This window comes from Cydia pomonella, chromosome 14 (genome assembly GCF_033807575.1).
Source record: "Cydia pomonella isolate Wapato2018A chromosome 14, ilCydPomo1, whole genome shotgun sequence".
Taxonomy (NCBI): domain Eukaryota; kingdom Metazoa; phylum Arthropoda; class Insecta; order Lepidoptera; family Tortricidae; genus Cydia; species Cydia pomonella.
This window is the reverse complement of record NC_084716.1, coordinates 8,842,925-8,867,747: the sequence shown is the minus strand read 5'-3', so window position 1 is coordinate 8,867,747 and position 24,823 is coordinate 8,842,925. Positions and strand designations below refer to the sequence as shown.

At 38.8% G+C, this 24,823-nt stretch overlaps 2 protein-coding genes across 2 annotated transcripts in view; one reads left to right on the top strand and one right to left on the bottom strand.

Annotated features, from left to right (window-relative positions):
• Positions 1 to 1,910: 1,910 nt before the first annotated feature.
• LOC133524895 (uncharacterized) lies at positions 1,911 to 7,439 on the bottom strand. Its single transcript, XM_061861053.1, has 6 exons — positions 7,240 to 7,439; positions 6,921 to 7,136; positions 5,907 to 6,062; positions 4,266 to 4,318; positions 3,517 to 3,653; positions 1,911 to 2,418 (listed from the first exon to the last, which is right to left on the bottom strand). The coding sequence occupies exons 2-6, from the start codon at positions 7,128 to 7,130 to the stop codon at positions 1,946 to 1,948; spliced, it is 1,029 nt and encodes a 342-aa protein (XP_061717037.1). The 5' UTR covers positions 7,131 to 7,136; positions 7,240 to 7,439; the 3' UTR covers positions 1,911 to 1,945.
• A 401-nt stretch (positions 7,440 to 7,840) lies between these two features.
• The window catches only part of LOC133524883 (dynein axonemal heavy chain 1-like), a 67,575-nt gene continuing 50,592 nt past the window's right edge, over positions 7,841 to 24,823 (top strand). The window contains exons 1-10 of the mRNA XM_061861027.1: positions 7,841 to 8,698; positions 10,087 to 10,197; positions 11,322 to 11,444; positions 12,104 to 12,249; positions 12,919 to 13,057; positions 20,598 to 20,683; positions 21,501 to 21,605; positions 22,646 to 22,790; positions 23,257 to 23,383; positions 24,610 to 24,731. Coding sequence (XP_061717011.1) covers positions 8,531 to 8,698; positions 10,087 to 10,197; positions 11,322 to 11,444; positions 12,104 to 12,249; positions 12,919 to 13,057; positions 20,598 to 20,683; positions 21,501 to 21,605; positions 22,646 to 22,790; positions 23,257 to 23,383; positions 24,610 to 24,731 — 1,272 coding nt within the window. The 5' untranslated portion in view covers positions 7,841 to 8,530. The remainder of the gene's footprint in view (positions 8,699 to 10,086; positions 10,198 to 11,321; positions 11,445 to 12,103; positions 12,250 to 12,918; positions 13,058 to 20,597; positions 20,684 to 21,500; positions 21,606 to 22,645; positions 22,791 to 23,256; positions 23,384 to 24,609; positions 24,732 to 24,823) is intronic.

The following is a 24,823-nucleotide window of genomic DNA, read 5'->3' as shown; positions in this document are numbered from 1 at the left end:
ACGACTATACATATTAGTGTAGAGCGTTGTTTGGACTCTGTTTCAAAGTCAATTAAAGTAGGTGAGAGGAACATGGTGTATTTTGCCTTGAATAAAAGAAGCAGTACCAGAATCCATACAAGTGTCCCTCTAACCCTGGCGTTACTCTTACCTTGCCTGACCTTATTTATATTAATTAAAGCAAACTGAAATAAAATAAAAACTGTCACATCCATAAATAAAGCCTCGAAAGCCGCCCCTAAACCCTACCCCCCCCCCCCCCCCTTTCCTACTTGTACAATACAAATACAGTTCATTTGATTACCTACGGTTGAAACTATCGGTAACCAAACGCGGATACAACCTTTTGCCTAACACAGAATAATTAGATAAATTAAAAATACATTAAATAAACCAAGAAATAAATAAGATAAATTAAGAAAACTACGCCAGACCCAGACCTTACGAGCAGGCATCTACCAATCGAAATGCACAATGATGAAGTTAAAAATGGCTTCTGCTATAGTTGCTCTTAAAAATAAGTAAGTAATAAACATTGTAATGAAAAAGCTTGCAAAGTTTTAGCACAGGCGGGTTTTAATTCATTGAATTAGTTTTATTTTTATAGTCAACTTTTTGACTTAAGAAGTAAGTGCAGTAGGGAGCGCTTACTTCTTAAGTATTTTTTTTCTACTCCAGCACTTCAATTAAATGACTGCCAGTGATATCTAAATCCATTAGAAGCGCGGCGTGTAAGGTGAGCCAAAGTTTGTCTATAGGATCATAACAGAACTGCGTAGCAGTCATCTAATGAATATTTATACAATATTGTGAAACTGTTGTATTTTTATAAATTTTAACTTCTAGGCAAAGATTTACAAGCCAAATTGATTTACTCTTGTATAGGTATTTACTTTCTTATTTATCATTTTAGGTTTTTGCTGCAGTCTTAGAAAAAATACTACCTGCTTCTTACGTACCTGTTGTACAATAGTACATTACGATACAAGTGCGAAAAATAGGAAATCCGTAACGAGTGTCGATAAATTTAAACACGACCGAAGGGAGTATTTTTACCTATTCGCACATGTATCGTACAACGTTTTACAGTACATATGACCCTTTACATTTTCGACATAGTTACATAATGTGCTAATTTACGCACTTGTGCGGAAAAGTAGCACCATATGTACTATTACAGTATATGTGGCCCTTTACGTTTTCAACATAGTTAAGCAATGTGCTAATTATCGCACTAGTGCGGTAAAGTAGCACGATATGTACTATAATAGTACATTACGATACAAGTGCGAAAAATAGGAAATTCGAAACGAGTGGCGATAAATTAAAACACGACCGAAGGGAGTGTTTTAAATCGACACGAGTTGCGAATTACCTATTCGCACAAGCATCGTACAACGTTTTATAGTACATATGGCCCTTTAAATGTTCGACACAGTAACGTAATATGCTAATATTCGCACTAGTGCGGTAAAGTAGCCCCATATGTACTGTAAAAAGATATTATATACGAAACGCAAACTAAAAGTGGTACTTTACCTCAATTAAGGGTGTGATAAGATTACTTTGAATGTGGGCGTAGTTCTCTGGGGTATACACGTACTTTAAAAATGGTTTATCCCTACAACGGAATATATATAGCACTACACATCAATACAGCAAAAAGGTATTCTTAATTATACTTATCTCAACCTTCGCTAAACAATCCAGTGTTGCGACTACATCCTAATCAATCACTGGCACAAGAAAGCCTGTGCTCAGATAAGTAAGTCTGCTAATAATTACTTACCCCCTTATTCATAAACGCGTACCTACTAAAGTTACGATGCCGCTAATCATCGTTTGTCCCTTTCCATCATACCAATACGTCGGAAAGGGACTAACGATGATTAGCGGCATCGTAACTTTAGTACACGTTTATGAATAAGTTATTTCAGTTTAGCATTCAAGTAATAACAAAATCACTATTAGACATTCTATGTTCTCCAATTTCATTTTTCCTCTCAGCTGCGGAAGCTAACCTCTCTTGAGCAAAGGATCTCTTTTCTAGAGCTTCCATTTTCCTTTCTTCTAAAGCTACTTTTCTCTCCTCCATTTTTAAACGCCTTTCTTCTATTTTCACCCTCTTTTCTTCAAGAATTGCCCTTCTTTCGTGCGCGCTTGCTACTCTTAGTTCGCTTCTCGCTCTATCCTTTTGAACAGCCACCAACTCTCTAAGATGATTTCGTATATCTGTTAAGACATCAGTACTGTTGTAGTCATTCATGTTCAGATTAATATCATTATTTTTAACCTTTATGTTGTTTATTACACTCGCTTCCTCTGGCATGTCTTGTTTGGATTCCCCATTTGAATTTGACTCGTTCAAAATGGTTTCTATCAAGTAGTGATCTCGATCTAGAAGGTCCAGTGTTTGACCTGAAAAATTAAAGTCAACATTTAATGTTGTTTTAAATTTAATGTATCATTACTAATAATACATTCACTAGTTATTAATTATTTATCCGCCATTGTTTTAAAGTAAACTTAGATGGAGAGCTAGCCTGGGAACAGAAGGCCCACCGCGAACCACCTTCGACGTGTTGCCTCCCTGTCGCACTTAAGTACGAATTTACAAGTGCGACAGGGAGGCAACACGTCGAACGTGGTTCGTGGTAGGCCCTCAGGTATTCAATTCGATCAACATATCCCCTGTAGTTAGTTTGTGTAACTTTTACTGATTGATTCGGGCGTCTGGCAGCTATTCATTGGTGGAAGTCAGAGAAGTCAGAAGTTGTAAAAGTATCCAGAAGAAAGCATATGGCATACCTACTCACTAGAGGTATTTCAGCAATAACGGGCATTATCATTTTACTCTACAAGTGATAGGCCGTCGGCTACCGACCGATTTACGTCATTTATATTTGATTAATTGAAATAAAATCAAAATTCAACCAGTCAAAAATAAAGTATGCCACTTAAAGAGTAACTTGTACTTTACATCGCTACTTAAGTTGTGTTTAAGGCATGTCTAACTGTCACTCTCCTGGCAAAATGTATGGGATTTGACATTAACCGTCAGTTTTGTGATGTTTGCTAGCCGACCGTTAATGGTACACAGTTAACACATTCACTGCCAGACAAAAAACGGCGCACTACCCCAGAAACCAGTGGTTTATAGCTGCGTACAAAACAACCCGCCCAGCAGGTTGTCCGGCATCTGAACAAAGTTCACGAGCGCCCACCAGGTGGGTTCCCGGCAGTGAATGTGTTAAATGCCCATACACTTTTTCCAGAGCTATCTATCACAGCACGGCAGCCTATACAGGCTTTCAACTCCATGGGTGTTACTTGCGCGTAACCGGCTCTTTAAAGGTATGGTATATAATGATTTCCTGCATAAAGAGGTTAAGGGACAAATGCAGGTCCCTCAAAGGCAACACAGTAGGTGTATTTACAGGTATTTGCTGAATACATTTTGTGCTTTTAACACCACTTGAAACCGAGGATTTATGATAATATGCAATAATAACTTACCATTTCTATCAACAAGTTCTGATTTCACACCATTGAGAGTAGGATCGTGAAGGCCAATATCGAAACTTGCTGATTCTATGTCTGGCATATCCGTCATTTGCGTCTCGTCACATGATGTGTCCTCCAGGTATTCTACCCTGAAAGTATTAATAATTCGTTATCAAATGATTTATCAACTTTTTTAATGATATAGGAGAACTAGCGGACGAATCGCCTGAGATTACCGTCGCACATGGACACCACACACATGGCTCGGAGTTTCCCTGCGTGATCCAATCAGAAACGAGGAGATCTGCAGGAGAACCAAAGTTGTCGACATAGTTCAGAGAATTGCTAGATTTAAGTGGCAGTAGGCGGGCCACATTGCTCCCGGAACCGATGGCCGGCAGAAAGGTTTTCGAGTGGCCCCAGACAAGATGGATGGAAGTTGCGGGAAACCAGTGGTTGAGGGCAGCGAATGACCATTCATTGTGGAGATCCTTGCAGTAGGCCTTTGTCCAGCATTGGACGTCTTTCGGCTAAAATGATGATGATGATGGACAGCCCCGCAACACCAGAAGGGTTGTAAGTGCATTGCCGACCGTTAAGATGGGAGTACGCTCTTTTCCTTCAACAAGGAGGAGTAGTCGAGGCCGGCTCCCTGACATTGCGGGTTGCGTAATGCATGAAAAAATTTAATCCTGTCGCGGTGCTCTTCTGCTTAATAAACGGAGGAGCGAAATTACAGCAAAGATTAAACAAGGACTTACTCATATTGTTCTAGTTCATGGTCAGATTCTGTCGGGATTTGGAGATAACTGCACTAAAACAAAAAAAAAAGATGCTTAATGTTATACCTTTGCCCATATCAATTTTATGATCTGGCCATAAGAGGGTGTGAGACAAAATAGTTTGACATCAACAATATTTTTTTTACAGTGAAATTGTCTTATAAAAACATCACTTAACCCATAAGGCATAATAAATACAAATGGTATGTGCTATATTGAGATAAGAGCAAAGCAGCTAGTAAAAACTAGAGCCTCTTTTCAATAAGGGCTAACGCGTTTAATTTCGTCGCTAGGGGTGCTTGTGTAGACGGAGGTCTTTATTACTAAATGTCAAATTCATAGTAATTTTGGAGGTAACAAGCTTTTTTATCGTGTAAATGTTAGTGATTTTATAAAAGTGGATATCAAAAATTTGTAAAATTGTCAACCATGCTGGTGGCAAACACTTAACATACAGGACACACGAGTCCCTGGCTCAAAACCTCGGCCGAATTTCACCGTTCCAAACAAACTGAGTTTCTTTCTCATTTTAAAACTAGGTGTTGGATTGTAATGAAACTTTGCACCTACAATAACATGAGCTATACTATATATATGTCTATAATTAGTTTAAGCTTAGCTACATAAAACAAATGGAATAGAGCAAAATCAACCAAAAAATTAATTTACTGTATTTTTTAAATATGGTATCTAAAGCTACATAAACTAACTACAGGCATAGATATACCTTATCCTATTGTAAGAACAAAGTTTCAGAGTAATCTAGCTAGTTGTTTAAAAATGAGAGTGTAACTATGTTTCCATGAACAACCGAGCTTGATGCAGACTCTTACGTTGTATAATAATGGGTGTATGTGGCTCGACGTTGTTACTGCAGTATATCCTCCTAAGGCCCAGCGATAGAAATGAAAAATCCTAAATTTACCACTAGAATTTGAACCTATAGTGCAGGGAATACAGTTGATTTTATTTTGTTTGAAAATTGAATGAAACAAACCAAATACAACTCTGTTCCAATTGAATATGATTTAAATTTCATCGAACTGAATAAGTCCTATTGGTAGGACCTTGTGCCTTACGAGGATATGAACTTGGTAGTATTAGTATTTTTCTCATAGCTTGGGTATGAAAACATATGCCATCTCTACACAGTTTATACTCATACCCAAGCTATGTGAAAAATACTATAACACACAAAATAACTGTAAGTATTCTTGCTTACCAAAGAGACTAATTGCTACAAAGTGTCTGAGGCTGCATTACCACCAGATTTTTGCAATTGAATCACTGCATGCTGCGCAATGAAAACAAATGAAATGATTAAACTAATTCTACGGATTCCACTCCAATTCCACATGTTTTTAGTCACTTGTGCGACATGTTTCGGAGAGCCTAGCGAATCGCGGCCGTCGTGAATGCTGCTCGCACTGTTAGTGCTTGAGAAAGAAGACCTAGGCTCTCCAAAACATGTCGCGCGTGTGACTAAAAACACGTGAGTGGAATCCGTAGAATTAGTTTAAATGAAATGATTTTATTGGTTCTTGACTAACGCATCCCTTGCTATGCATCCTCACACATCTCTGGTCGAAATACAGCCTTAAATAGTTATAAGGTACTTACATCTTTTTCATCAGCAACAGCATTCTTTTTGAATTTATTATTACACAGATTTTTATAAATGACTTCTTCAATGTTGCTCAAAAAGGGTTTTGAACAGCCAGTCTTTTTCATTGCTTGGACCTTTTTCTTGATACCACTTTTGAGGTCTTTCCAATACTGGAAACATTAGTTTCAGGTAAATAAGCATGCATGTATATTGATTATCTGTTTTTGATCTGTAAGTGTAAACAAAATTAAAGTGAGTCTTAAAACAAATAAACAGAAAAATAAACATTTATTTTGTATGCCTCCACAGCACACCTGATGAATATAACATGTTACTACAAATAGTATGAATAAAAATCACCAGTAGTTTAGGTAAAAGTACATTATGTTTAAAAACAAATAAGATTATTCAAAGTAAACTGAAAATCTAAGTACAAAAATAAGTAAAATCACATTAGTCAGTGTATTTTTAGGTTTTTCTTAGTGAATGTTAATTAGCTTGAACCTTTATTGATGGTAAGCAAAAAGAATTTGAAATACTCACTATATAGAGTTTACACTGTATTTGAAAGATATTGCAGTATTTTGATTTAGCGCACTAATCAACAATAGTTTGGCTGGTGTTTTCCCATTTGTCACTGCAAGGCACAGATGTGAATAATGTTTTCATATAAATCCCATTCACCCCGCCCATATCACGGCTGTCACATGGGGGCAAATGGTAATACGTCATTTGATTACTAGAGGGAAAGTTTAGAATAAGCTTTAACATTAGAAATCTAACTGTACGGAGAGCTGCCAACTCCATTTCTATAAGCAAGTGACTTTCTTAATGAGCACTTACCAAAAATGGACTTTCTGCCTAACTAGTTACTTGCCAAGGCAATGGCAGTCTACATTCTTGACCACCCTAGGCCCCAGGACCTGTAGTAAGGACTAGCGGCCTCTTTCTCAGCACCCACCATACAGACTGCCTTCCCTAATGTCTGGCCTTAGGCCCGGAGCTAAGGACAGAAAAAGTATACATACCCTATTCCATTCTCTTGGCGATTTATTCATGCCATTCTCCTGAGCATTTAGTAAATTCGCCAGCTCCTGCCACTTTGCATCGTGGTAATGCTTGCCAAAGGCCGTCCTGTAGTTGACGCCTTTCACCAAGTTGGGATTATCGCTCATGAACTTCACAAGCAGTTTCAACTGCTTGTAGGTTGCTCTCATTCTCCGGCGACGTGGTTCCATTGAGTTCTTTAAAAAAATACTATTAAATCATGTTGACCGCAGAATATTTAAGACAGATCTCTAAGATATTTAGTGTAAATAACGAATCAAAGGTGATGTTTTAATTTACCCAATTTTCAGGTTATCTACGACGTAAATGTGTTGTACTTTAATATACTTTTTTTCGAGTAGGAATATTTTACTTTTACAATGTATCTAAAAATTATATAGTAAATAAGTTTTTTAATTTATAGTTAACTTCGAACTTTAAGTTGAATTCACTTGAGGTAATGGAGATTGGAGTTTGTTTTGTTTGACACCATATGACCATACAATGACATGACACAATAGTTGGTTTGTACGCGGAAAAGAAGCGCGTTGCAAAACCATACGTAGCAAAATGGCTGCGGTTCGCGCATGGTTCGCGCGACGCAATAATCGATCTATAAATGTTGCCAGTACAAAATGTTTTAAGCTTGGAGCAGACAGCAGACGGACGAACTTTGTTAATAATATTTCATAAATAGAGCAATTTTATAATATCATTACCAACGCAGACCTACGTCCTTCCTCCTAAAAGCTGTAACAGACAAGTGTACCCAGTGTTGACCGAACGTTAATTAGAATTGAAAATATTGAAAATTATCCATTACAAATTGAACTGTAAACGTAACGGACTTGTAGAGTTTACGGTGCAATTTGTAATGGATAATTTTTAACCTTTTTAAATTTTAATTAACGTTCGGCCAACACTGAGTGTACCGGACCGTGACAATGGTCCGGTCGGTCCGATGCCTGTTCCATCGTGTGGAAGGTGTTACCCTGTATGTGCGTCAAGTGCAAGTCAAGTGCGTAAGTGAGAGATTGTTGGTAAAGCCCATTAAACATAGGCTGACAAAACAATTATGTCAATAGAATAAAGCGACAAATTTTAAAAATATTTGCACGGAGGGATTCAGGATTTCACGCCTTTTTCTACTAAGAAATTGGTTAGCCATACAATCTGCAATGAGTATGTACGAGCAAAATAATCTGTACGTGATCAACGGCCTACCTACGGCGAAAACCGAGAATCGAAAATGGGAATCTTTCTCTTTAACTCCAATTAAGGCGTAGTTAGAGTGAAAGGGAAAGACGCCCGCAATTTTCGAACTTCGATTTTCGCGGTTATAACGTCTAAGGTTTTATATATATATATATAAAGCTTGCTGTACATGTAGGTACAAACCTACATGTACAGCAAGCTTTATATTGCACACTGGCGGGTAGTTTCGTTCGAAGCTCGTTAGAAAAAAAACCTTAGACGTTGCTCCAAAAATGACGTTAAACCCAAAAATTATGGATTATTTTCTGTTTTGGAAATAACTATAATATTAGTATAAGTCCTATTACGTAGAAGTGAATACATTATAATTCTAATTATGTACAGCCGTAGGAAGAAAATCAGACAGCAAGATGTCGTATACGACAATCAAACAAGGGACTCTATTCCTAAACGAGGATATTATTCCGAACTAGTATCAGATTTAATAAAAGATGAGAATGAGAAGGGAATTTGTGGCAAAAAAAGAATGAAATTAATTTTACAGGTAAGTTTTCTCACGACTTACTTAATTCGCACATAATTAGGCAGCTGGTTCCCTCAATGATCAACACCCTGAACATTCGTGATCCATGCTTTTCCCCTAGAAATAATAAAACTGAAAACTAGTAAATAGAATTTAAGTATGGCTCATGATTTCATTTTCTTTATGCTGTTAGTATGCATGTTAACATTATATACTTAATAATGAACCTCCAGGTCTATGATTCTTAAGTATGTTAAGTACTCTACATTGTACTTCAAATCCATTTGTATACGTGACTGTTTGTGTTCTAAATAAATTAAAAAATAATAATAATAATAAGCCAGGAAATATGAAGGAAACAAAAGATATGGTGCGGGTTTTTACGCTGGTTATTACCATTTAACTTTAATACTCTAGCGTGCATGAACTATAGGAGGAGGAGGAGGAGCCGTCAGATTTTTGGCGCGAGGCGTAAATGCGATGTTTTTTGTTCCGATGTAACCCACAAGATAGCAGAACCTACTATGCACAAGAAAACACGTGACGTGTACATGTGCATGTTTATGGTTCCGATTCAGGCTACAAGATGGCCCTCCAACGCGCACGGTCCCTATACTTCTGTTTAAAATTTTGCCTGTCAGTGTCAGATCCCTCGACTATAGGGAGCGTGCATGAACTGTAGGAGGTAGCACAGGAGTCGTCAGATTTTTGGCGCGAGGCGTAAATGTGATGTTTATTGTTCCGATGTAGCCCACAAGATGGCAGAACTTAATATGCACAAGAAAACACGTGACATGTAAATGTACATGTTTATGGTTCCGATTCAGACCACAAGATGTCAGACCCTCCAACGCGCACGGTCCCTATACCTATCACTAACTAAATTATACTGCTATGATATGCAGAGTAAAGATATATTTACAACTGAAAATAAATGCAAATCAGATGTTTACGCGATTTTTTATATTGAACCTACTTTACATTTTTAAGCCTTTGGTCGGAGTATGCCCTTGCAAATATAATCATATTTCCATGTAAAAAAATATCATAGAATGCGCCATTGTAAAACATGTAAAAAACAATTTAAATACAACAATTTTGCTTTTGCCGTCTGTTAATTACCATGTGGTAATTACTGCCATGTACTGCTGTGGTATTCTTCAGTGAATGTTCACTGCCAACGCTTTCGTAGCGTTACGCTTGCAGCCGATCCCAGCGTTATCCCGCTTTTTAGAGGAAAGCGACTACGAACAGAAAACCCACCTAGCGGGTTTCAGGCAATCAATGTTTTAAATATATGAAATAAGTGACGCAACCATACTAAGCAAACCACCACGCAATGAAATCTCGCTTTAAGAAACTTAACAAAAGGGTCATTTGGCCAAAAATCTAACTTGTGTTAATGACAGGCTAAAACATCTGCTCTGGCGCCCATGTTGGTATCCCTGCCGAAACCGCAAAAACCGAGGATGCTGCTGCCGCCAGGACGTTGGACCACCTACCAAGGAGACGAGAGTGTTGTAAGTATCACAACACACGTAGGTAATATATATCAAAGAGAATTTGAAATATAGGTATACACCTCAACTGTCAAAGAAAACTTTGTAGCCACCTAAACTTACTGCCATCTTTCGACAAAACAAATTAATGCGATGCTATTAAGCTTAGAATAAGAGGCCGTGAGTTTAAGTCTCACCCAAGGCAGTAATTTTGCCATTTTTAAATTTATTCTAAGCTTAAAAAATTAAAACTTTTAGAAAGCTACTTGACTTTGATCCTTATTCTTTCACTGATATGTGTTCAATGGCAAAAGTTTTCTTCGACAGTACAGCTCTATTTCCAATTCTCTTTGAATACCTATATATAGGTACATATCATATATTTATTGCGATCACGTTGGTACAAACAAATAAAGGTGAAACTTACAAAATTAAGGCACAACATGAGACCCTGTTAGGGTATTGCAAAACTATAACTAAAATCACACACAAAAAAAAGTACATAATCGAGCTATCTCTTTTCCGATTGTACTTGTACTATAGTGTTCGTGTTTTTATCGTAATGGCTTATTTCAACATACTGTACTCTGTTTTCCAAGTAAGATTTAAACCAGTTATGAATAATACCACGGACTCCTATCCCTGTATGGGATAGGAGCTTATTTAGCAGGATGTTGTGTTGGACCCGGTCATATGCTTTGCTCATGTTGAGCAATAAACCAAAAGCATATTGCTTTCTATCGATAGTACCAATAATTTCCTGAATAAAGTTGTGAACAGTTAAAACAGTTCCTCTTTCTTTCCTGAAACCATATTGACTGTCATCGAAAACATTAAATTTATCACAGAATGATACTAATCTATTGGCCATGATTGTTTCAAATAATTTCGAGAACGTTGGTAACATAGCAATGGGACGGTATTGGCCAGGGTCGGTCTTGTCACCTGTTTTAGGGATCGGTTTTATAACCGCTATTTTAAGAGCTTCTGGAAACTTTCTTGTCGAAATTTTGATTGATGTCGAACAACATTCGACTTACAGAACGTGAGTGACGCGTTTCAATATTTTTTTGTATAATTCAATATGATTCTGGTTTTGTGTCTCACGGAAGTCTTGTTATTATAATGATTTATCTTTATTGTAGCAATTTCCGTTCGAGACATTTGTCCCGAAGTTGCAGTTCCTGAATATCGTCCTGCCGAAAGATATGCCACGATTGGTCAAAATCGAACGATTGCGAAGAAAATTCTTGGCTGCTAATATGAAGGTAAATCTGTTTTTGATGCAGTTTAAATAAAAACAGGCGGTTTTCCAGTGTACCTATTTCCAATCTGGGGATGGCATTGAAGTAGTTATTTACATTCAGAATAGGGAAAAGCATAGACTAATAATGCCAATCTCCTTGACATGCGCGTAACCAAAACGCAGCTTATTTTCGTACCTAATCGACAACTATTATTACAAGTGGAAGAAGTTGAAAATAGAGTTCCGGTTATAATATTAGTTAAAAATAGTTATACTAATAAATCCGCTACTTGATTCACCAATCCGCCGACTACGAAAAAGAAAATAAGCAGCGTTTTGGTTACGCGCATGTGAAGGGGATTGGCGGTGTAGTTAAGTAGTTTATTGCAAAAGTCAACCACTTAAAAGCGTAAAAATATATTTGTTACAGGTGTTTCTATGTAAATAAATGATGGTGAAAGTATAGTGGAAGATTTGTACTAATACGAATTTACGAACAGTCTAGCTAGGGGAAAACCTTAAAATTTTCTTACAATGAGTAATTTCTGATATAGCTTGCCAACATTTTCTTCACCAGTGTCGATAAGGGTTGAAATGGTCTAATGCGTATCTCTGTTGTACTAAGGCACGCCATTTGTACATAGTTAAATAAATAAATAAATAATATATACTGTTTTGCAGAAAATGCTACGCGAGCTAGGTATACAGCCTTATTGGCTGCTGCCACCCACAGAGTATCCGATCACTGAGCAGCAACACTACGGTCTCCACAGTCCATTCCCGAAGCTACTCCTGGAAATATTCGACAACACCGATTTTGACTGCCGGTAAGATACCAGAAGCCATCATAATATCAGCCAAACGATCTATACTGCATGTCCCCTCATCTTCACTGTTGATTAACTGACAATCCGTTAGTATATAACGACCAGTTGGGTATCGACTGCTATCTAGTCTAGCAGATCGCTGAGATCGGATCTTTATACTAAAAACCGACTTTAGCAGATCCCGAGCCAGATACACATTGCATTAGTCATTTTCTTCTAAAGCTTTGTTAACATGAACCACCAACGGAGCTTGAACATTTTCGATTCTAACCCGTGACCCGAGAATGAGGTTGACAATGCACGGTATCTTCGTGAATCTGATCTTAAATTTATTCTCTCTGACACGCAAATGGCTACTTTGGCTGGACTACTAGGACTAGTCCACGGTTGACATACGCTGCTGTTGCGTACATCGCTACATCGTGAGCACATTTATATCTTATACAACGGGGCGCTGCTGGTTGCTTCCAGCCACCTTTAACCAAACCAAGTGCTTCGGCACCTCATAAGGCATAATCTCTTTGCTTTGCCTAAAGGTTGACTGGTAGAGAATGCCTCATGGCATTAAGTCCGCCTTTTGTACTATAAGGTTTTCTTTTGTGCAATAAAAATTAAATAAATAAATAAGGCAATCAATGACAAATTAATGCCTCGGATGACATGTTCTAGGATTCCAGAGGAGTGGCTTGCTATGGGAAAAATAGAGGGCGAGCATTATCCGTGTCCGGGACTCGCGTTCATACCCAAAATGGAGGGGAAGGCGAAGTCTGGAGGGGATCTTATCCACGTGCTCAACAATGTGTATGATGTTAGTACCTTCCTATTTGAAATACAACTGTGCAACTTCTGGACAGATTCCAAAAAAATTGGCAGCGTTATCGGAAATTTCTTGAAATTTCATACGAAATTAGATAATAGTACATTACGATACAAGTGCGAAATTAAAACACGACCGAAGGGAGTGTTTTAAATCGACACGAGTTGTGAATTACCTATTCGCACATGTATCGTACAACGTTTTACAGTACTGGTAGTGCCTTTAAACCTATATTTGTGCGGAAATGAATATGCGCGGGAAAATATGTATGGGAGCCCTCAAGACACCACGAGGGATTTTATTAAGTGGACTGTATATTAAATAGAAAAAAAAGTACTTGCTTGACGCCTAGATTTAAGGGATTTAGGAAATGCCTGCGCACATACCTGATGATCTTGCTGTACGGTACTTGAGCTGGCCAGCACTTCGTAAAACTTTCCCCGATCCTCAGCTACAGTACACACGTGTATCACTTTCACTCTGGTTCAACAGTTTTGCTAATTTCACATTACATTTTTATTTATTTCGGCTAAGAGATGCGTTTAGATCTGCATCGATTCAGGAACTGATTCGCCAAGATGGCGTCTCATAGAACATGCCGTAAGCGAGACAGCAATACGGCTTTGTGCGCGTTGGCAAGGGATAGGTAGCTTGGAAGGGTTAAGAGCGTTTCACAAGTACCTACATTTGAAAATATTAGGAAAAACGACCTTAAAATAAAAATATCAAATTTGAAACTCACCATCCCCCCGGCCTTGAAGGAACCCTTCAAAGAAAAGAAAGGAAAGAGCCAAAGTGCTCAAACTATGAAAAATATCATCGCGGCATATGGTCATTGTGCCAAGTTACTTGCTAAGTTCGTAATAGGAATACAAAACAAAAATTAACCTAACACCTCAACCCAAAAAAAAAAGAAAGGTTTAAAAAATAATGGTAATGCACAACAATTGTGCCAATAATCTAAGTAAGATAAGTAAAGCGTAAGTATAAGCTAAGCTAGCTTAAGTATTATAATTAATTGGTCTATATCAGACGCGAACTAAACCTAAGATCCTTAACTAAAATTAGACTCCTATTGAGTCGGTAACGGACATAACCGTATGGTTGGCCGTTTATACGTTCCAGTCTTCGTTTTTACTTCCGCCACGCGTATGACTCCGTCTTGAGTATTAGGATAGACGTTGGTTATAATTCCTAATGGCCATTGTAAAGGCGGGGCGTTATCAACGCCTAATATCACTACGGTACCAATTTTAATTGGATTTGAAGGAGTATTCCACTTTTCACGTTGCTGCAAATTATGTAAATACTCCATTTTGAATCGTTTCCAATAAGACTGCACTAGCGAGTCCATTAATGAAAACCGAGACAGCAAATTAGGGCGTTCATCAGACAAATCAGCCGCAGGTAAAAATTCCAGCGGGGACGTGGTTAAAAAATGAGAAGGAGTAAGACCACGTGACACACATTCACTAGGGTTTTGCGAACCTGCAACGTGGTATAAGTTGTCAGGTGAAATATTAGTTTGGATTTGCGAAATGCGATTAGCGATGTAAGTGTCAAATCTATGTGGAGAGGCGACCGACCAGCATAAGGCGACCTTCGAGTCTGAAAATGCATAAATATTATTTATTTTATGCCTAGTAGACATAGTGTCGTGAACTTCTTTAAGAAGTCTGGAAAGAAGTAATATCCCGCAAAGTTCCAAACGAGCAAGAGTGACTTTGGGCTTAGCGGAAGCGACTCTTGATTTTGAACAAAGCAACGTGACCACAGGCGGCTCGTTGCCATTCACGACGTCGGAATATATTACACACCCATATGCGGACTCGCTCGCATCGGAAAACCCAACTAACGAAACTTCAGACCGCATCTCAATGCTTGTATGTCGAGGAAAACTAAGGCGAGATATTTGCGGTAGCTCGGCTAAATATTGTTGCCACTGCTTAACAATATGCGAGGGAGGCTCTTCATCCCAATCGATAGAAAGAAGCCAAAGCTGCTTGATGATTAATTTAGCATACAAAATAACTGGGCCGACGAGTCCTAGGACATCGTACAGGCGTGCGGTAGCCGAAAGAATGGCGCGCTTGGTACAAACGGACGGAGGACTCGAAATGTCAAAAACAAAGCTGTCTCGTGCAGGTAACCATTTCAAACCTAAAACCTTAAAAGTACTTCCGTCATCGAAGGAAATAGATTTAGATTGTCGGTGTGATTCAGGAATGTGTTCGAGCAATTCGCGTGAATTGGAAGACCATTTAAGTAAATCAAATCCACCTGCTTTGAAAAGGGCGATCAACTCGTCAGCTATCTTAACAGCTTCCTCGGGTGAAGAAGCAGAAGAAGCGAGGTCGTCCATATAGACATCTCTTTCGAGCACAGAGGCTGCCTTCGGCCATTTGTGCCGCTCATCGGCCGCTAACTGACGTAAAGTCCGAATTGCCAAAAAGGCTGAAGGTCGAAGTCCGAACGTCACACGCGTGAACGTTAGCACTTCGAGCGGGTCGGTATCAGAAAACCGATATAAAATACGTTGGTATTTGCGGTGCGAAGGGTTTACATAAATGCATAAGTACATTTGTTTTACATCAGCGAAAAATGCGGTTTTATAAATGCGCACATTCAACAAAATGTGAAAAATGTTAGCCTGTAGATTACATCCAGAATATGAAATGTCATTTAAAGATAAACCCGTATCCGTCCTTGAACTTCCGTCCAGGACCGGTCTCACTTTCGTACTTATTTTGTCATTACGTAATACAGGGTGGTGCGGTAGATAAAATCCAGGAGTAGATTCGTCATCTGTTGACGCGAGGGTGAGAATACCTTTATCAAGATAATCGCGAATAACTTCGTCGTATCCAGACTTAAGCTCAGGATTTTTAGCGAATTTCTTTTCCAACAGTAAAAAACGCCTTTTTGCGGTATTAAACGAATCGCCCAATGTCTGAGGATCGTCTTTAAACGGAAGGTCCACTGTATAACTGCCGTCAGTATTACGGACCGTGGTTGAAGTTTAAATATTTTCACATTTTTGATCTTCTGGGCTTAAAAAGATACGAGAAGGTATTTCTTCTACTGCCCAAAAGTTCTCAACGAGCCTATGAAGCGGATCGCTAGTAAACGCGCAAAGCGTGCGGGAAGCGGTAGGCGGGTTAACTATAGCGGCGTCACCCATTATTATATACCCTAAGGTCGTTTCTAAAGCGGTAGGTATAGTAGGATCCGAACTCTCAATTTTCTTAGACAGCAATATTTTGCAATAAATATTCAAAAAAAAAAAAACAAAAAAAAATCAAAAATAGTTTATTAATACAGTGAAACTTATAATTAAAACAAGGTTAAGTAAACTTATTCCAGTTAAACACTGCTAAATGTTGTTTCAGGTTATAGAAATTGCCCGTGACACCTGCACTAGGCTATGCCTGTCTCGCAGGATGGCACTTTTCCTAGTTTGCCAGTTTTTATTGATTATAGGCGCTAAAGAATTCACTATCAGCTAAAAATAACAAATTGCATGCTACATTACAGTTAACTACAAAATTATACGACTATTTTTGTCTTTTATTTTTAACAATAAAAAATAAAATAAAAAATTAGTGCTAATCAATTACAAAGAACCAAGGCAAGGAATTTGGAGGAATTATGAGTACGTATTTGAGGAAGAGTACGTGTAATATGTTATGTGTGTGTGTGTGTGTGTGTGTGTGTGTGTGTGTGTGTGTGTGTGTGTGTGTGTGTGTGTGTGTGTGTGTGTCTATTAGTATGTTAATATTTTTTCTGTTTCAACATAATTTAGAGTGCTTAACCATATTTTGACTTTATATTGAGCCTCTCTTACCGAGCAGGTTTTAATGTCGCAATTTTTGTTGAAAATATTAACCCCCAAGAGTATATCTATAGGTCCAGGTTGCGAAAAACTATCATCTGCGAGCGTTAAGTCGCGAACGAAATCTACAACCTCTTTATTTACGCGCGAGTCGGGTAACTGTGAAGTTATACGATCTACTATCAACGGACGAATCGAATATTGATAAGAATCATCTATTAAAGATGAAAAAGTGAGCGCGGTATTGCCCTTTGTCTTGAGAACTATTTCTCCCAAACCAGAGGCTTCCGTAATATGTTGCGGTTTATTCATAGCAAGCGAAAGGCGCTTGCAACAGGCGACAGTAATGTAATCCGACATGGATCCCGGATCAATTAATGCGCGAAGGATATGCGTGCGGTTTAAGGAATCAGTAACCTTAATTTTAGCGGTTGCTAGAAAAGCGGTAGTCAGGCATGGACCAGTATCGTTCTTACATGCCATAGTGCGGATAGATGCGGAATTTACCTCATGAGGAGGCGGCAAGCTATTTTCGACCTTAACTGCAGCAATTGCAGGGTCTATATTAGCTTGAGCGGGATTATCGGCCCGTACACCTGAGGAGGCTGGGGTCGAGTCATAAGCGGTAGCGGGTGCGGGAGTAACAACATTATTTGTTGTTGCGGGAAAACAATTATTAGATGCGGGCGCGGATACAACTGCACTAACGTTGCAGTGAGATTTCTCTTTCGTATCGAAATGTAACATAGTATGATGTCTCGACGAACAATGAGAACAATGGCGCTTGGAAGTGCAAGCATTTGTCTTATGTTTCACACTTAAACAGTTGTTACAATAAGAATTTGATTTTATAAAATTGAACCTGTCGTGCGGTGTCATTTTATTAAAAGATTGACATGAATATAAATGCTCATGTTTTTTATTTTTACACAGTGAACATTTATCGCTAGCGCTTGTGCCGTTGGCCGCATCTGTGTTTACAAACGATTTAGTTTTTTGCAGCAGGCGTTGCTTAGCAGAATTCTCAACCGATTTATTGATTATCGCATTTGGCGAACGAGATAAAACTTTGTTTTGTTCTTTGACAAACTCAATTAAATTTTGATAAGAGGGAATTTTCTCTTTGCGGTATGTAATTTCGAACAATTTAATCGTATCGGAATCTAACTTTTGCAGCGCTAGATGTAATAACATGAAGTCGGTTAAGTCATCCAGGTTCAACTGCTTAAGGGCTTCGACAGACGAGTTAAATTTATTTATGAATGAATCCAAGCCAGCGGCGTTGGTTGCGGTTAATTGTTTAAACGTTAGCAGCTGATTAAGATACGCTGACGCTAACGAGCGTGGATCATCGTATTTTTGTATTAATGCGTTCCAAATAATTGGATAATTCTCCGCGGTTGTGGGCAAGCCGGAGCAAACATTTGCTGCATTGCCGGTTAATTTGCCAACCAAATAGTACACCTTTTCGCTGTCAGTCAGCGACGCGTTTTCGTGAATGATACTTTTAAACTGTTGGTAAAACAAAGGCCAGTTTTTGACATCTCCGTCAAAAGAAACTAACTCCAATTTAGGCAGGCGGCATTTTGGTTTCTGAGAATTTACCGGTTCAGAGGGAACCTTGGATTCATTATCTATCAGAACTTGCTTAATATAACAAAACATTTCCTCAAAGGCCGTCCATGACTCGTAATCTATTTCAGTGTCAGGGTGCAATTGCAATTGCAATAAATTATAGGACTCTAAAACGGCTTGGTAGTCTTCACGCATCTTATCTAAATTTAATGCACTCGTGTGGAATGCCCTATATTGAGTAGGATCAGTTTCCGCCTTATGAGCAAGTTCCAAGATGTTTTCTACGCGCTTGTATATAACGTCGCGCCGAACTGTATAGAGGGCTAGCTGATTTTTATATGTATTGTAATCATCGCTAATAACGTCCTCGCTGCCTTTTCTATGTTTTGATTGTTTTGGCATTTTTATTAGGTACTAATAAGTTTTGCAATAAAACTAAATGAAAACGTCGTAAATAAATAATAAACCTACGAGTTATTTTAGTATGAAGGTGTAGTGTACTATTTAGCTTAGCAATTCTACTAGACGTAATTTATGCGAATTTTATAGAATATATGCGGTTTAAATAAATGAGTTCCCTTTTAAATAGGTATACCTAACGAATATTAGCCGCGAGTCAACGCCGTTACACGGTAAACGTAATATGTTTCTACCCGAAATACTTGAGCGAGCGGTGTGGCGTTAACTTGCCGTGCAATCGTACGAGTATAGGAATGAAACGAGCGGAATAAATAAAATTAGCCGAACAAATCCGAACTATCACGAATGAATTGAAATAATTATTTTGCCTATTTCCAAGATGGCTAACAATTATGGAATGTGAACAAAGGAAAAGTGGAACACGTGTATAAGTATGTTTGTCATAAAATTAAAATAAATTAGGAAATAACCTACGATCGATTGTACTTAGCAACGCGGGGCGGAAATAAAACGAAATAACTGCCGATGCGGGAGATATAGTAAGGTGATTGACAGAATATTTCAGTTACGTTAGCACAATGACCATATAGTTAGCGGGATATTTATGACAAATAGTTAACTATCCGGTTCGAATGGACCAAAAAATGTGGTAGTGCCTTTAAACCTATATTTGTGCGGAAATGAATATGCGCGGGAAAATATGTATGGGAGCCCTCAAGACACCACGAGGGATTTTATTAAGTGGACTGTATATTAAATAGAAAAAAAAGTACTTGCTTGACGCCTAGATTTAAGGGATTTAGGAAATGCCTGCGCACATACCTGATGATCTTGCTGTACGGTACTTGAGCTGGCCAGCACTTCGTAAAACTTTCCCCGATCCTCAGCTACAGTACACACGTGTATCACTTTCACTCTGGTTCAACAGTTTTGCTAATTTCACATTACATTTTTATTTATTTCGGCTAAGAGATGCGTTTAGATCTGCATCGATTCAGGAACTGATTCGCCAAGATGGCGTCTCATAGAACATGCCGTAAGCGAGACAGCAATACGGCTTTGTGCGCGTTGGCAAGGGATAGGTAGCTTGGAAGGGTTAAGAGCGTTTCACAAGTACCTACATTTGAAAATATTAGGAAAAACGACCTTAAAATAAAAATATCAAATTTGAAACTCACCAAGTACATATGGCCCTTTAAATGTTCGACACAGTAACGTAATATGCTAATTTTCGCACTAGTTTCCGTTTTATGAAAACAAAATCTCAATTTAAGAAAACTTTTATGAACTACTAAATACTACTAATTCAACCCGCAACTTCATTCGTGCAATAGATAGTAAGAAATCAGAAATCAGAAATCGTTTATTGCGAGCCATGGTACATAGTTATTACATTTAAATTATAGAAACACATGGCACCCTGAAAAGGGTATTGCAAGTATTCTTATAGCTAGCTAGGACTAAAGTTATTAAATATAGTAGTACCCATTTATGAACATTATTTTTAAATACACATAAGTATAATATATTATAATTATTATTTTACTTAACCTATGGAGGAGATCAACGTTAGTTTTTTTTTTATATTTATGTTATAAGTACTGTGCTTACTTCTGCAGGGTATTAATGTTATTATACTTATTCAGACTGCAATATAATTCACAATGTAGTCAATTTGCGTCTGATACACTGTCTTTTTTACAGTGGACTAACGTTGCAGCTTACAGTTACAACGAAAAAACGATGACATGGCATGTTATGGCGTTGGACGGAAGTAAACGACGATACGAGTAAATGTTTGCACTATCCGAATATAGTAGCCGTAAACCAAACTGAGGACCGGAGTTAAATCACTATCTCTTTCACTCCTGCTACAATCAGGCAAGTGAGAATGAAAGTTTTACGACCGTCAGTTTGGTTTGCGGATACTATTGCTTAACTAGCATGCATGACCGGCTGTAATACTTAGTTCCTAAATGAAACGCACCCATTATTGTCGAGGCATTTGTTCGAGGTATGCGCCAATAGTTCAAGTCAGAATGGGTGACTTTTGCACGAGTTAAACACTCTAATTTACATTTCGAACAAGTGGAAAGCAAAATACATGTGTATTGTACAAAACATGACAAATTAGTTATAAATTTAGCATTTTTTTAAAGTAGGTACTTTCAATTAAGATTTTAAGTAAAAGGATTTAAATATCAGAATGGAAACTATACAACAATCCCATTGAGACCAGAGTTTTAATTTCTTATCGTAAAAAAAACTTGCCATGTAAAACGCTCTAGAGTAGAAACGTATCACTTTCAATCCGCTTCATAGATAAACAAAGAGCCATTTTCACAGCATGAAAAATGAAAAAAATATAAGTAGATCTAATAGTTGTTGGCAAAATGTACAGTGTTATTTCAGAATTACGTAGATATTATGTGACCACCTTGATAACGCGTGCAATTACATAAAAATCTTCTATGCATCTTGTATTGGCATATTAGTGCGAGCGTCATGTATAGAAAGTAAGTTACACAGACGTTAGCGAATATGTCAGTGTCAAGCTCGTGGTAGCCCTACTGATATTGTCAAAGTTAGTTGAGGGTTGTTTTTCAGTATTCCTCGAATCCGACTGATGTTTAAGGCTGACGATCCAGAGACGTTTGCAATGAGGGTGAAGTTTGCTGTGGACCTGCGGAATGAGGTCGAAAACAATTTAAGGTTCGTTATTTTGTTCTATATGGCAATAATTAAGGTGCGGTGAATACAGGTCCTTCGAACACAGCTCGCTGAGCACTGAGCGAACGGCCGTGCATACCCGTGATCACGAATAACATTGTTATTTTTAACAGAAACAGTAAGTCAATAAAAGTTTGATCAAAAATAACGTAACACATTTTTATTTTACGAAATCTGCACTACACCTTTGCCACCGTATTCATAAAACTTAGCAAACCTCTGCCAAATTTTGTCTCTTTCTAACCTACACAAATGTCAAAATGACAGACAGTTAATCGGGTGATAATCGTACGATGTAATGATTTACACAAAGAAATAGGCCCATAACTGGTTTGTTAAGAGTAATGCTGTTAGTACCGAATTAAACCCAAATACGGCAAAAGGAACTTTGCTTGGAATAATTTCGGACCCGGGTACGTCCTTAAACTACGTCCAAAAGAGAGATATGGGCATTATGAATGTCATCTCGCTTCGTGTGGTAGGACACAGCGCAGCGGATGTCATTCCAGATCCAGAGGGCCTACCGCGAACCACATTCGACGTGTTGCCTCCCTGTCACATTTACATGCGAAGTTACAAGTGCGACAGAGAGGCAACACGTCGAATCTGGTTCGCGGTAGGCCCTCAGAGCCCAAATGGGGGAGTACCTTCACCTTACAGAAAACCGCAGCCAAATAACACTAGACCCTACTCGTAGTGTTGTGTTCCTGTCGGTGAGTAAGGTTACCAGAGCTCAACGGGGGGTTTCGGTTAGGGTCGGCTTCGCTCATGTAACTCAGCTTGCAGGCGTACATAGGCTACGGAGACTGCTTACCATCAGGCGGGCCGTATGCTTGTTTGCCACCGACGTAGTATTAAAAAAAAGATCTTACTATTATAAATTAAAACGGAACTTAATCGTGTGCGACAAGTAGCCTAAATCACAGAAACAAATTAGAAATGTACACTTCGCTTTTATAAACAGGGGATTCCTATGCTGCCCTCCTACCCTCTACAAATGTTTAACTGAAAATTTACTTCAGGTTCTATTTATATTTGGACTGTCTGGTGTTGGACGGGCTGCCGGCTATGCCTCTGGGTTTCATGCCGAAGATCCTCAAATTAGTGAGGATCCATAAACAAGCCCGTGAGTGTGATGAGGTACACTTGGAAGCGCTCAAAGATGAGGTAAAATTCGCATATGAATAACTGACTAGGTAGTTGATATACTTAGGGTACTAAGTAAGCAATGATTGGCCCCTACTTATGTAGGAAAATTACTAGAGACATTAGCGGCCTTCATCTTCGTGAGACCCCGGGCTACCCTTGTAAAAATCTTCTCTGCGAGGCCCTTGTGAGTATGAAACCGGGTTGATGCGAGAACCTCCCTGTCGCGACTGCTCTGCTCACCACCCCCTACGACCGCTACAGACGGGCTAACATAAGCACCTGTATCCAAAATCTAAGTATCTTTGAATTTTATAGTCGGTTTGCCATCAGACCATCGAAATGTCTAATTTCTTAATAATACGAACAGTTGAATACCGCTCTAATGTCAACATTGTGTGTTATATTTGTAAGCCTCTTGTCTGCCTTGATTAATCTGATGGCGACTGTATGTTAGGAAATTATTTTGTGTTTTTTGTTATTTCAGGCGTATCTTATATACAAAAAGATGGAGGGAAAAATGAAAATCATCAACACGATAACAAAGTACAAGGACTTGTACAGTTTCATAAAAGTGCCAACAAAAGATTACGTAGCTCCTGTTCCTGATTATGGTAACTAGTTATTTCGTTCTTGGTTTTGACATTTATCGACGTAATATTTACGTATTATAGTACGGATTTTATCACAACGCTTGACAAGTTCGACTTCATATATTTTGTTGTAAATTGTATAGTAATTTGCGTGAACTTTGCTATTTATTAGAGCATGGTGCACCCTATCTGCATGTAAGCATTCAAGATGAACAACCGTTTAGCCCTACGTCCGTTTTCTGTTTTTTGTTTGCCTCCTTTGCCTTGTTAATAGGGACCGTGCGAGTTGGAGGGTCTGCCATCTTGTGGCCTGAATCGGAACCATAAACATGCACATGTACAAGTCACGTGTTTTCTTGTGCATAGTAGGTTCTGCCATCTTGTGGGCTACATCGGAACAAAAAACATCACATTTACGCCTCGCGCCATAAATCCTACGGCTCCTGTGCTGCCTGCTACAGTTCATGCACGCTCCCTATACGCTCTATTTACTTAGAAACTTTAAGCGACGTGCACATTTGTATCGTATCATCTCATTTTCCTCGCGCTGTCCCGGCATTTTTGCCACGCCTCATGGGAGCCTGGGATCCGCTTTGCAACGAATGCCTACGCCAGGTACTAGTTTTTACGAAAGCGGCTGCCATCTGACCTTCCAACCCATCTGGGTAAACCAGGCCTTGTTGGGATTAGCCCGGTTTCCTTTGTCCGGTTTTCTTCACCGAAAAGCGGCTGGTAAATATCAAATGATATTTCGCACATAAGTTCCGAAAAACTCATTGGTACGAACTAGGGTTTGAACACTTTGAACCCGCGACCTCCGGATTGAAAGTCGCACGCTCTTACCGCTAGGCCACCAGCGCCTTTTCATTTGTTTCTATGTGTATCGTAACTATAGTATAAATCACTAAAATACTCTAATACTAAAGGCTAGTTTGCTGTCACGACACGAAGGAACTTCCTCTAAAGGGGCCCACTGATTAACAGCCCGCCGGACGGTATCGGCCTGTCAGTTGTTCGGAACTGTCTACTTTTTGTTCTGACAGACCGATGCCGGCCGGCTGACTGTTAATCAATGGGGCCCCTTTATGCTTGCAAAGTACACTCAGCGGCAGAAGCAGCAAAGTGGACCCGGTGTTCAAAACAATCACACTCTTATTTTCTTGACAATAAGTTGTGACTCATTTTGAACACATCGCTTTCTTAGGAGTGCCTGGTGCTGACTTTGTGCATCTCAATCACAATTTCAGGACGATATCCATGTGTGATGGAAGATTTCAAGGGCAGAATGAAATATAACCAGTGGTACTCACTCTTTGTTCTGACGGAGGGTGTCTCCTGCATACATTTAGTCATCGACGAATGCTTGAAGGTAACCGTGCTCCGTAAAAAGTAAGTAGACGGTTAGCGGCAAAAATTGCTAAGCGGACGAGGTGTTCAAAATGTAAGCCCTGCGTTACGGGA

Excerpts from the sequence above, each read along its gene's own strand:
- LOC133524895 (XM_061861053.1), bottom strand. The coding sequence starts at position 7,130 with ATGGAACCACGTCGCCGGAGAATGAGAGCAACCTACAAGCAGTTGAAA. Across the intron at positions 4,319-5,906 it reads CTGTTGCTGATGAAAAAGAT|TGCAGTTATCTCCAAATCCC; the intron begins GTAAGTACCTTA and ends TTTTTGTTTTAG. Across the intron at positions 3,654-4,265 it reads CATGAACTAGAACAATATGA|GGTAGAATACCTGGAGGACA; the intron begins GTAAGTCCTTGT and ends TAATACTTTCAG.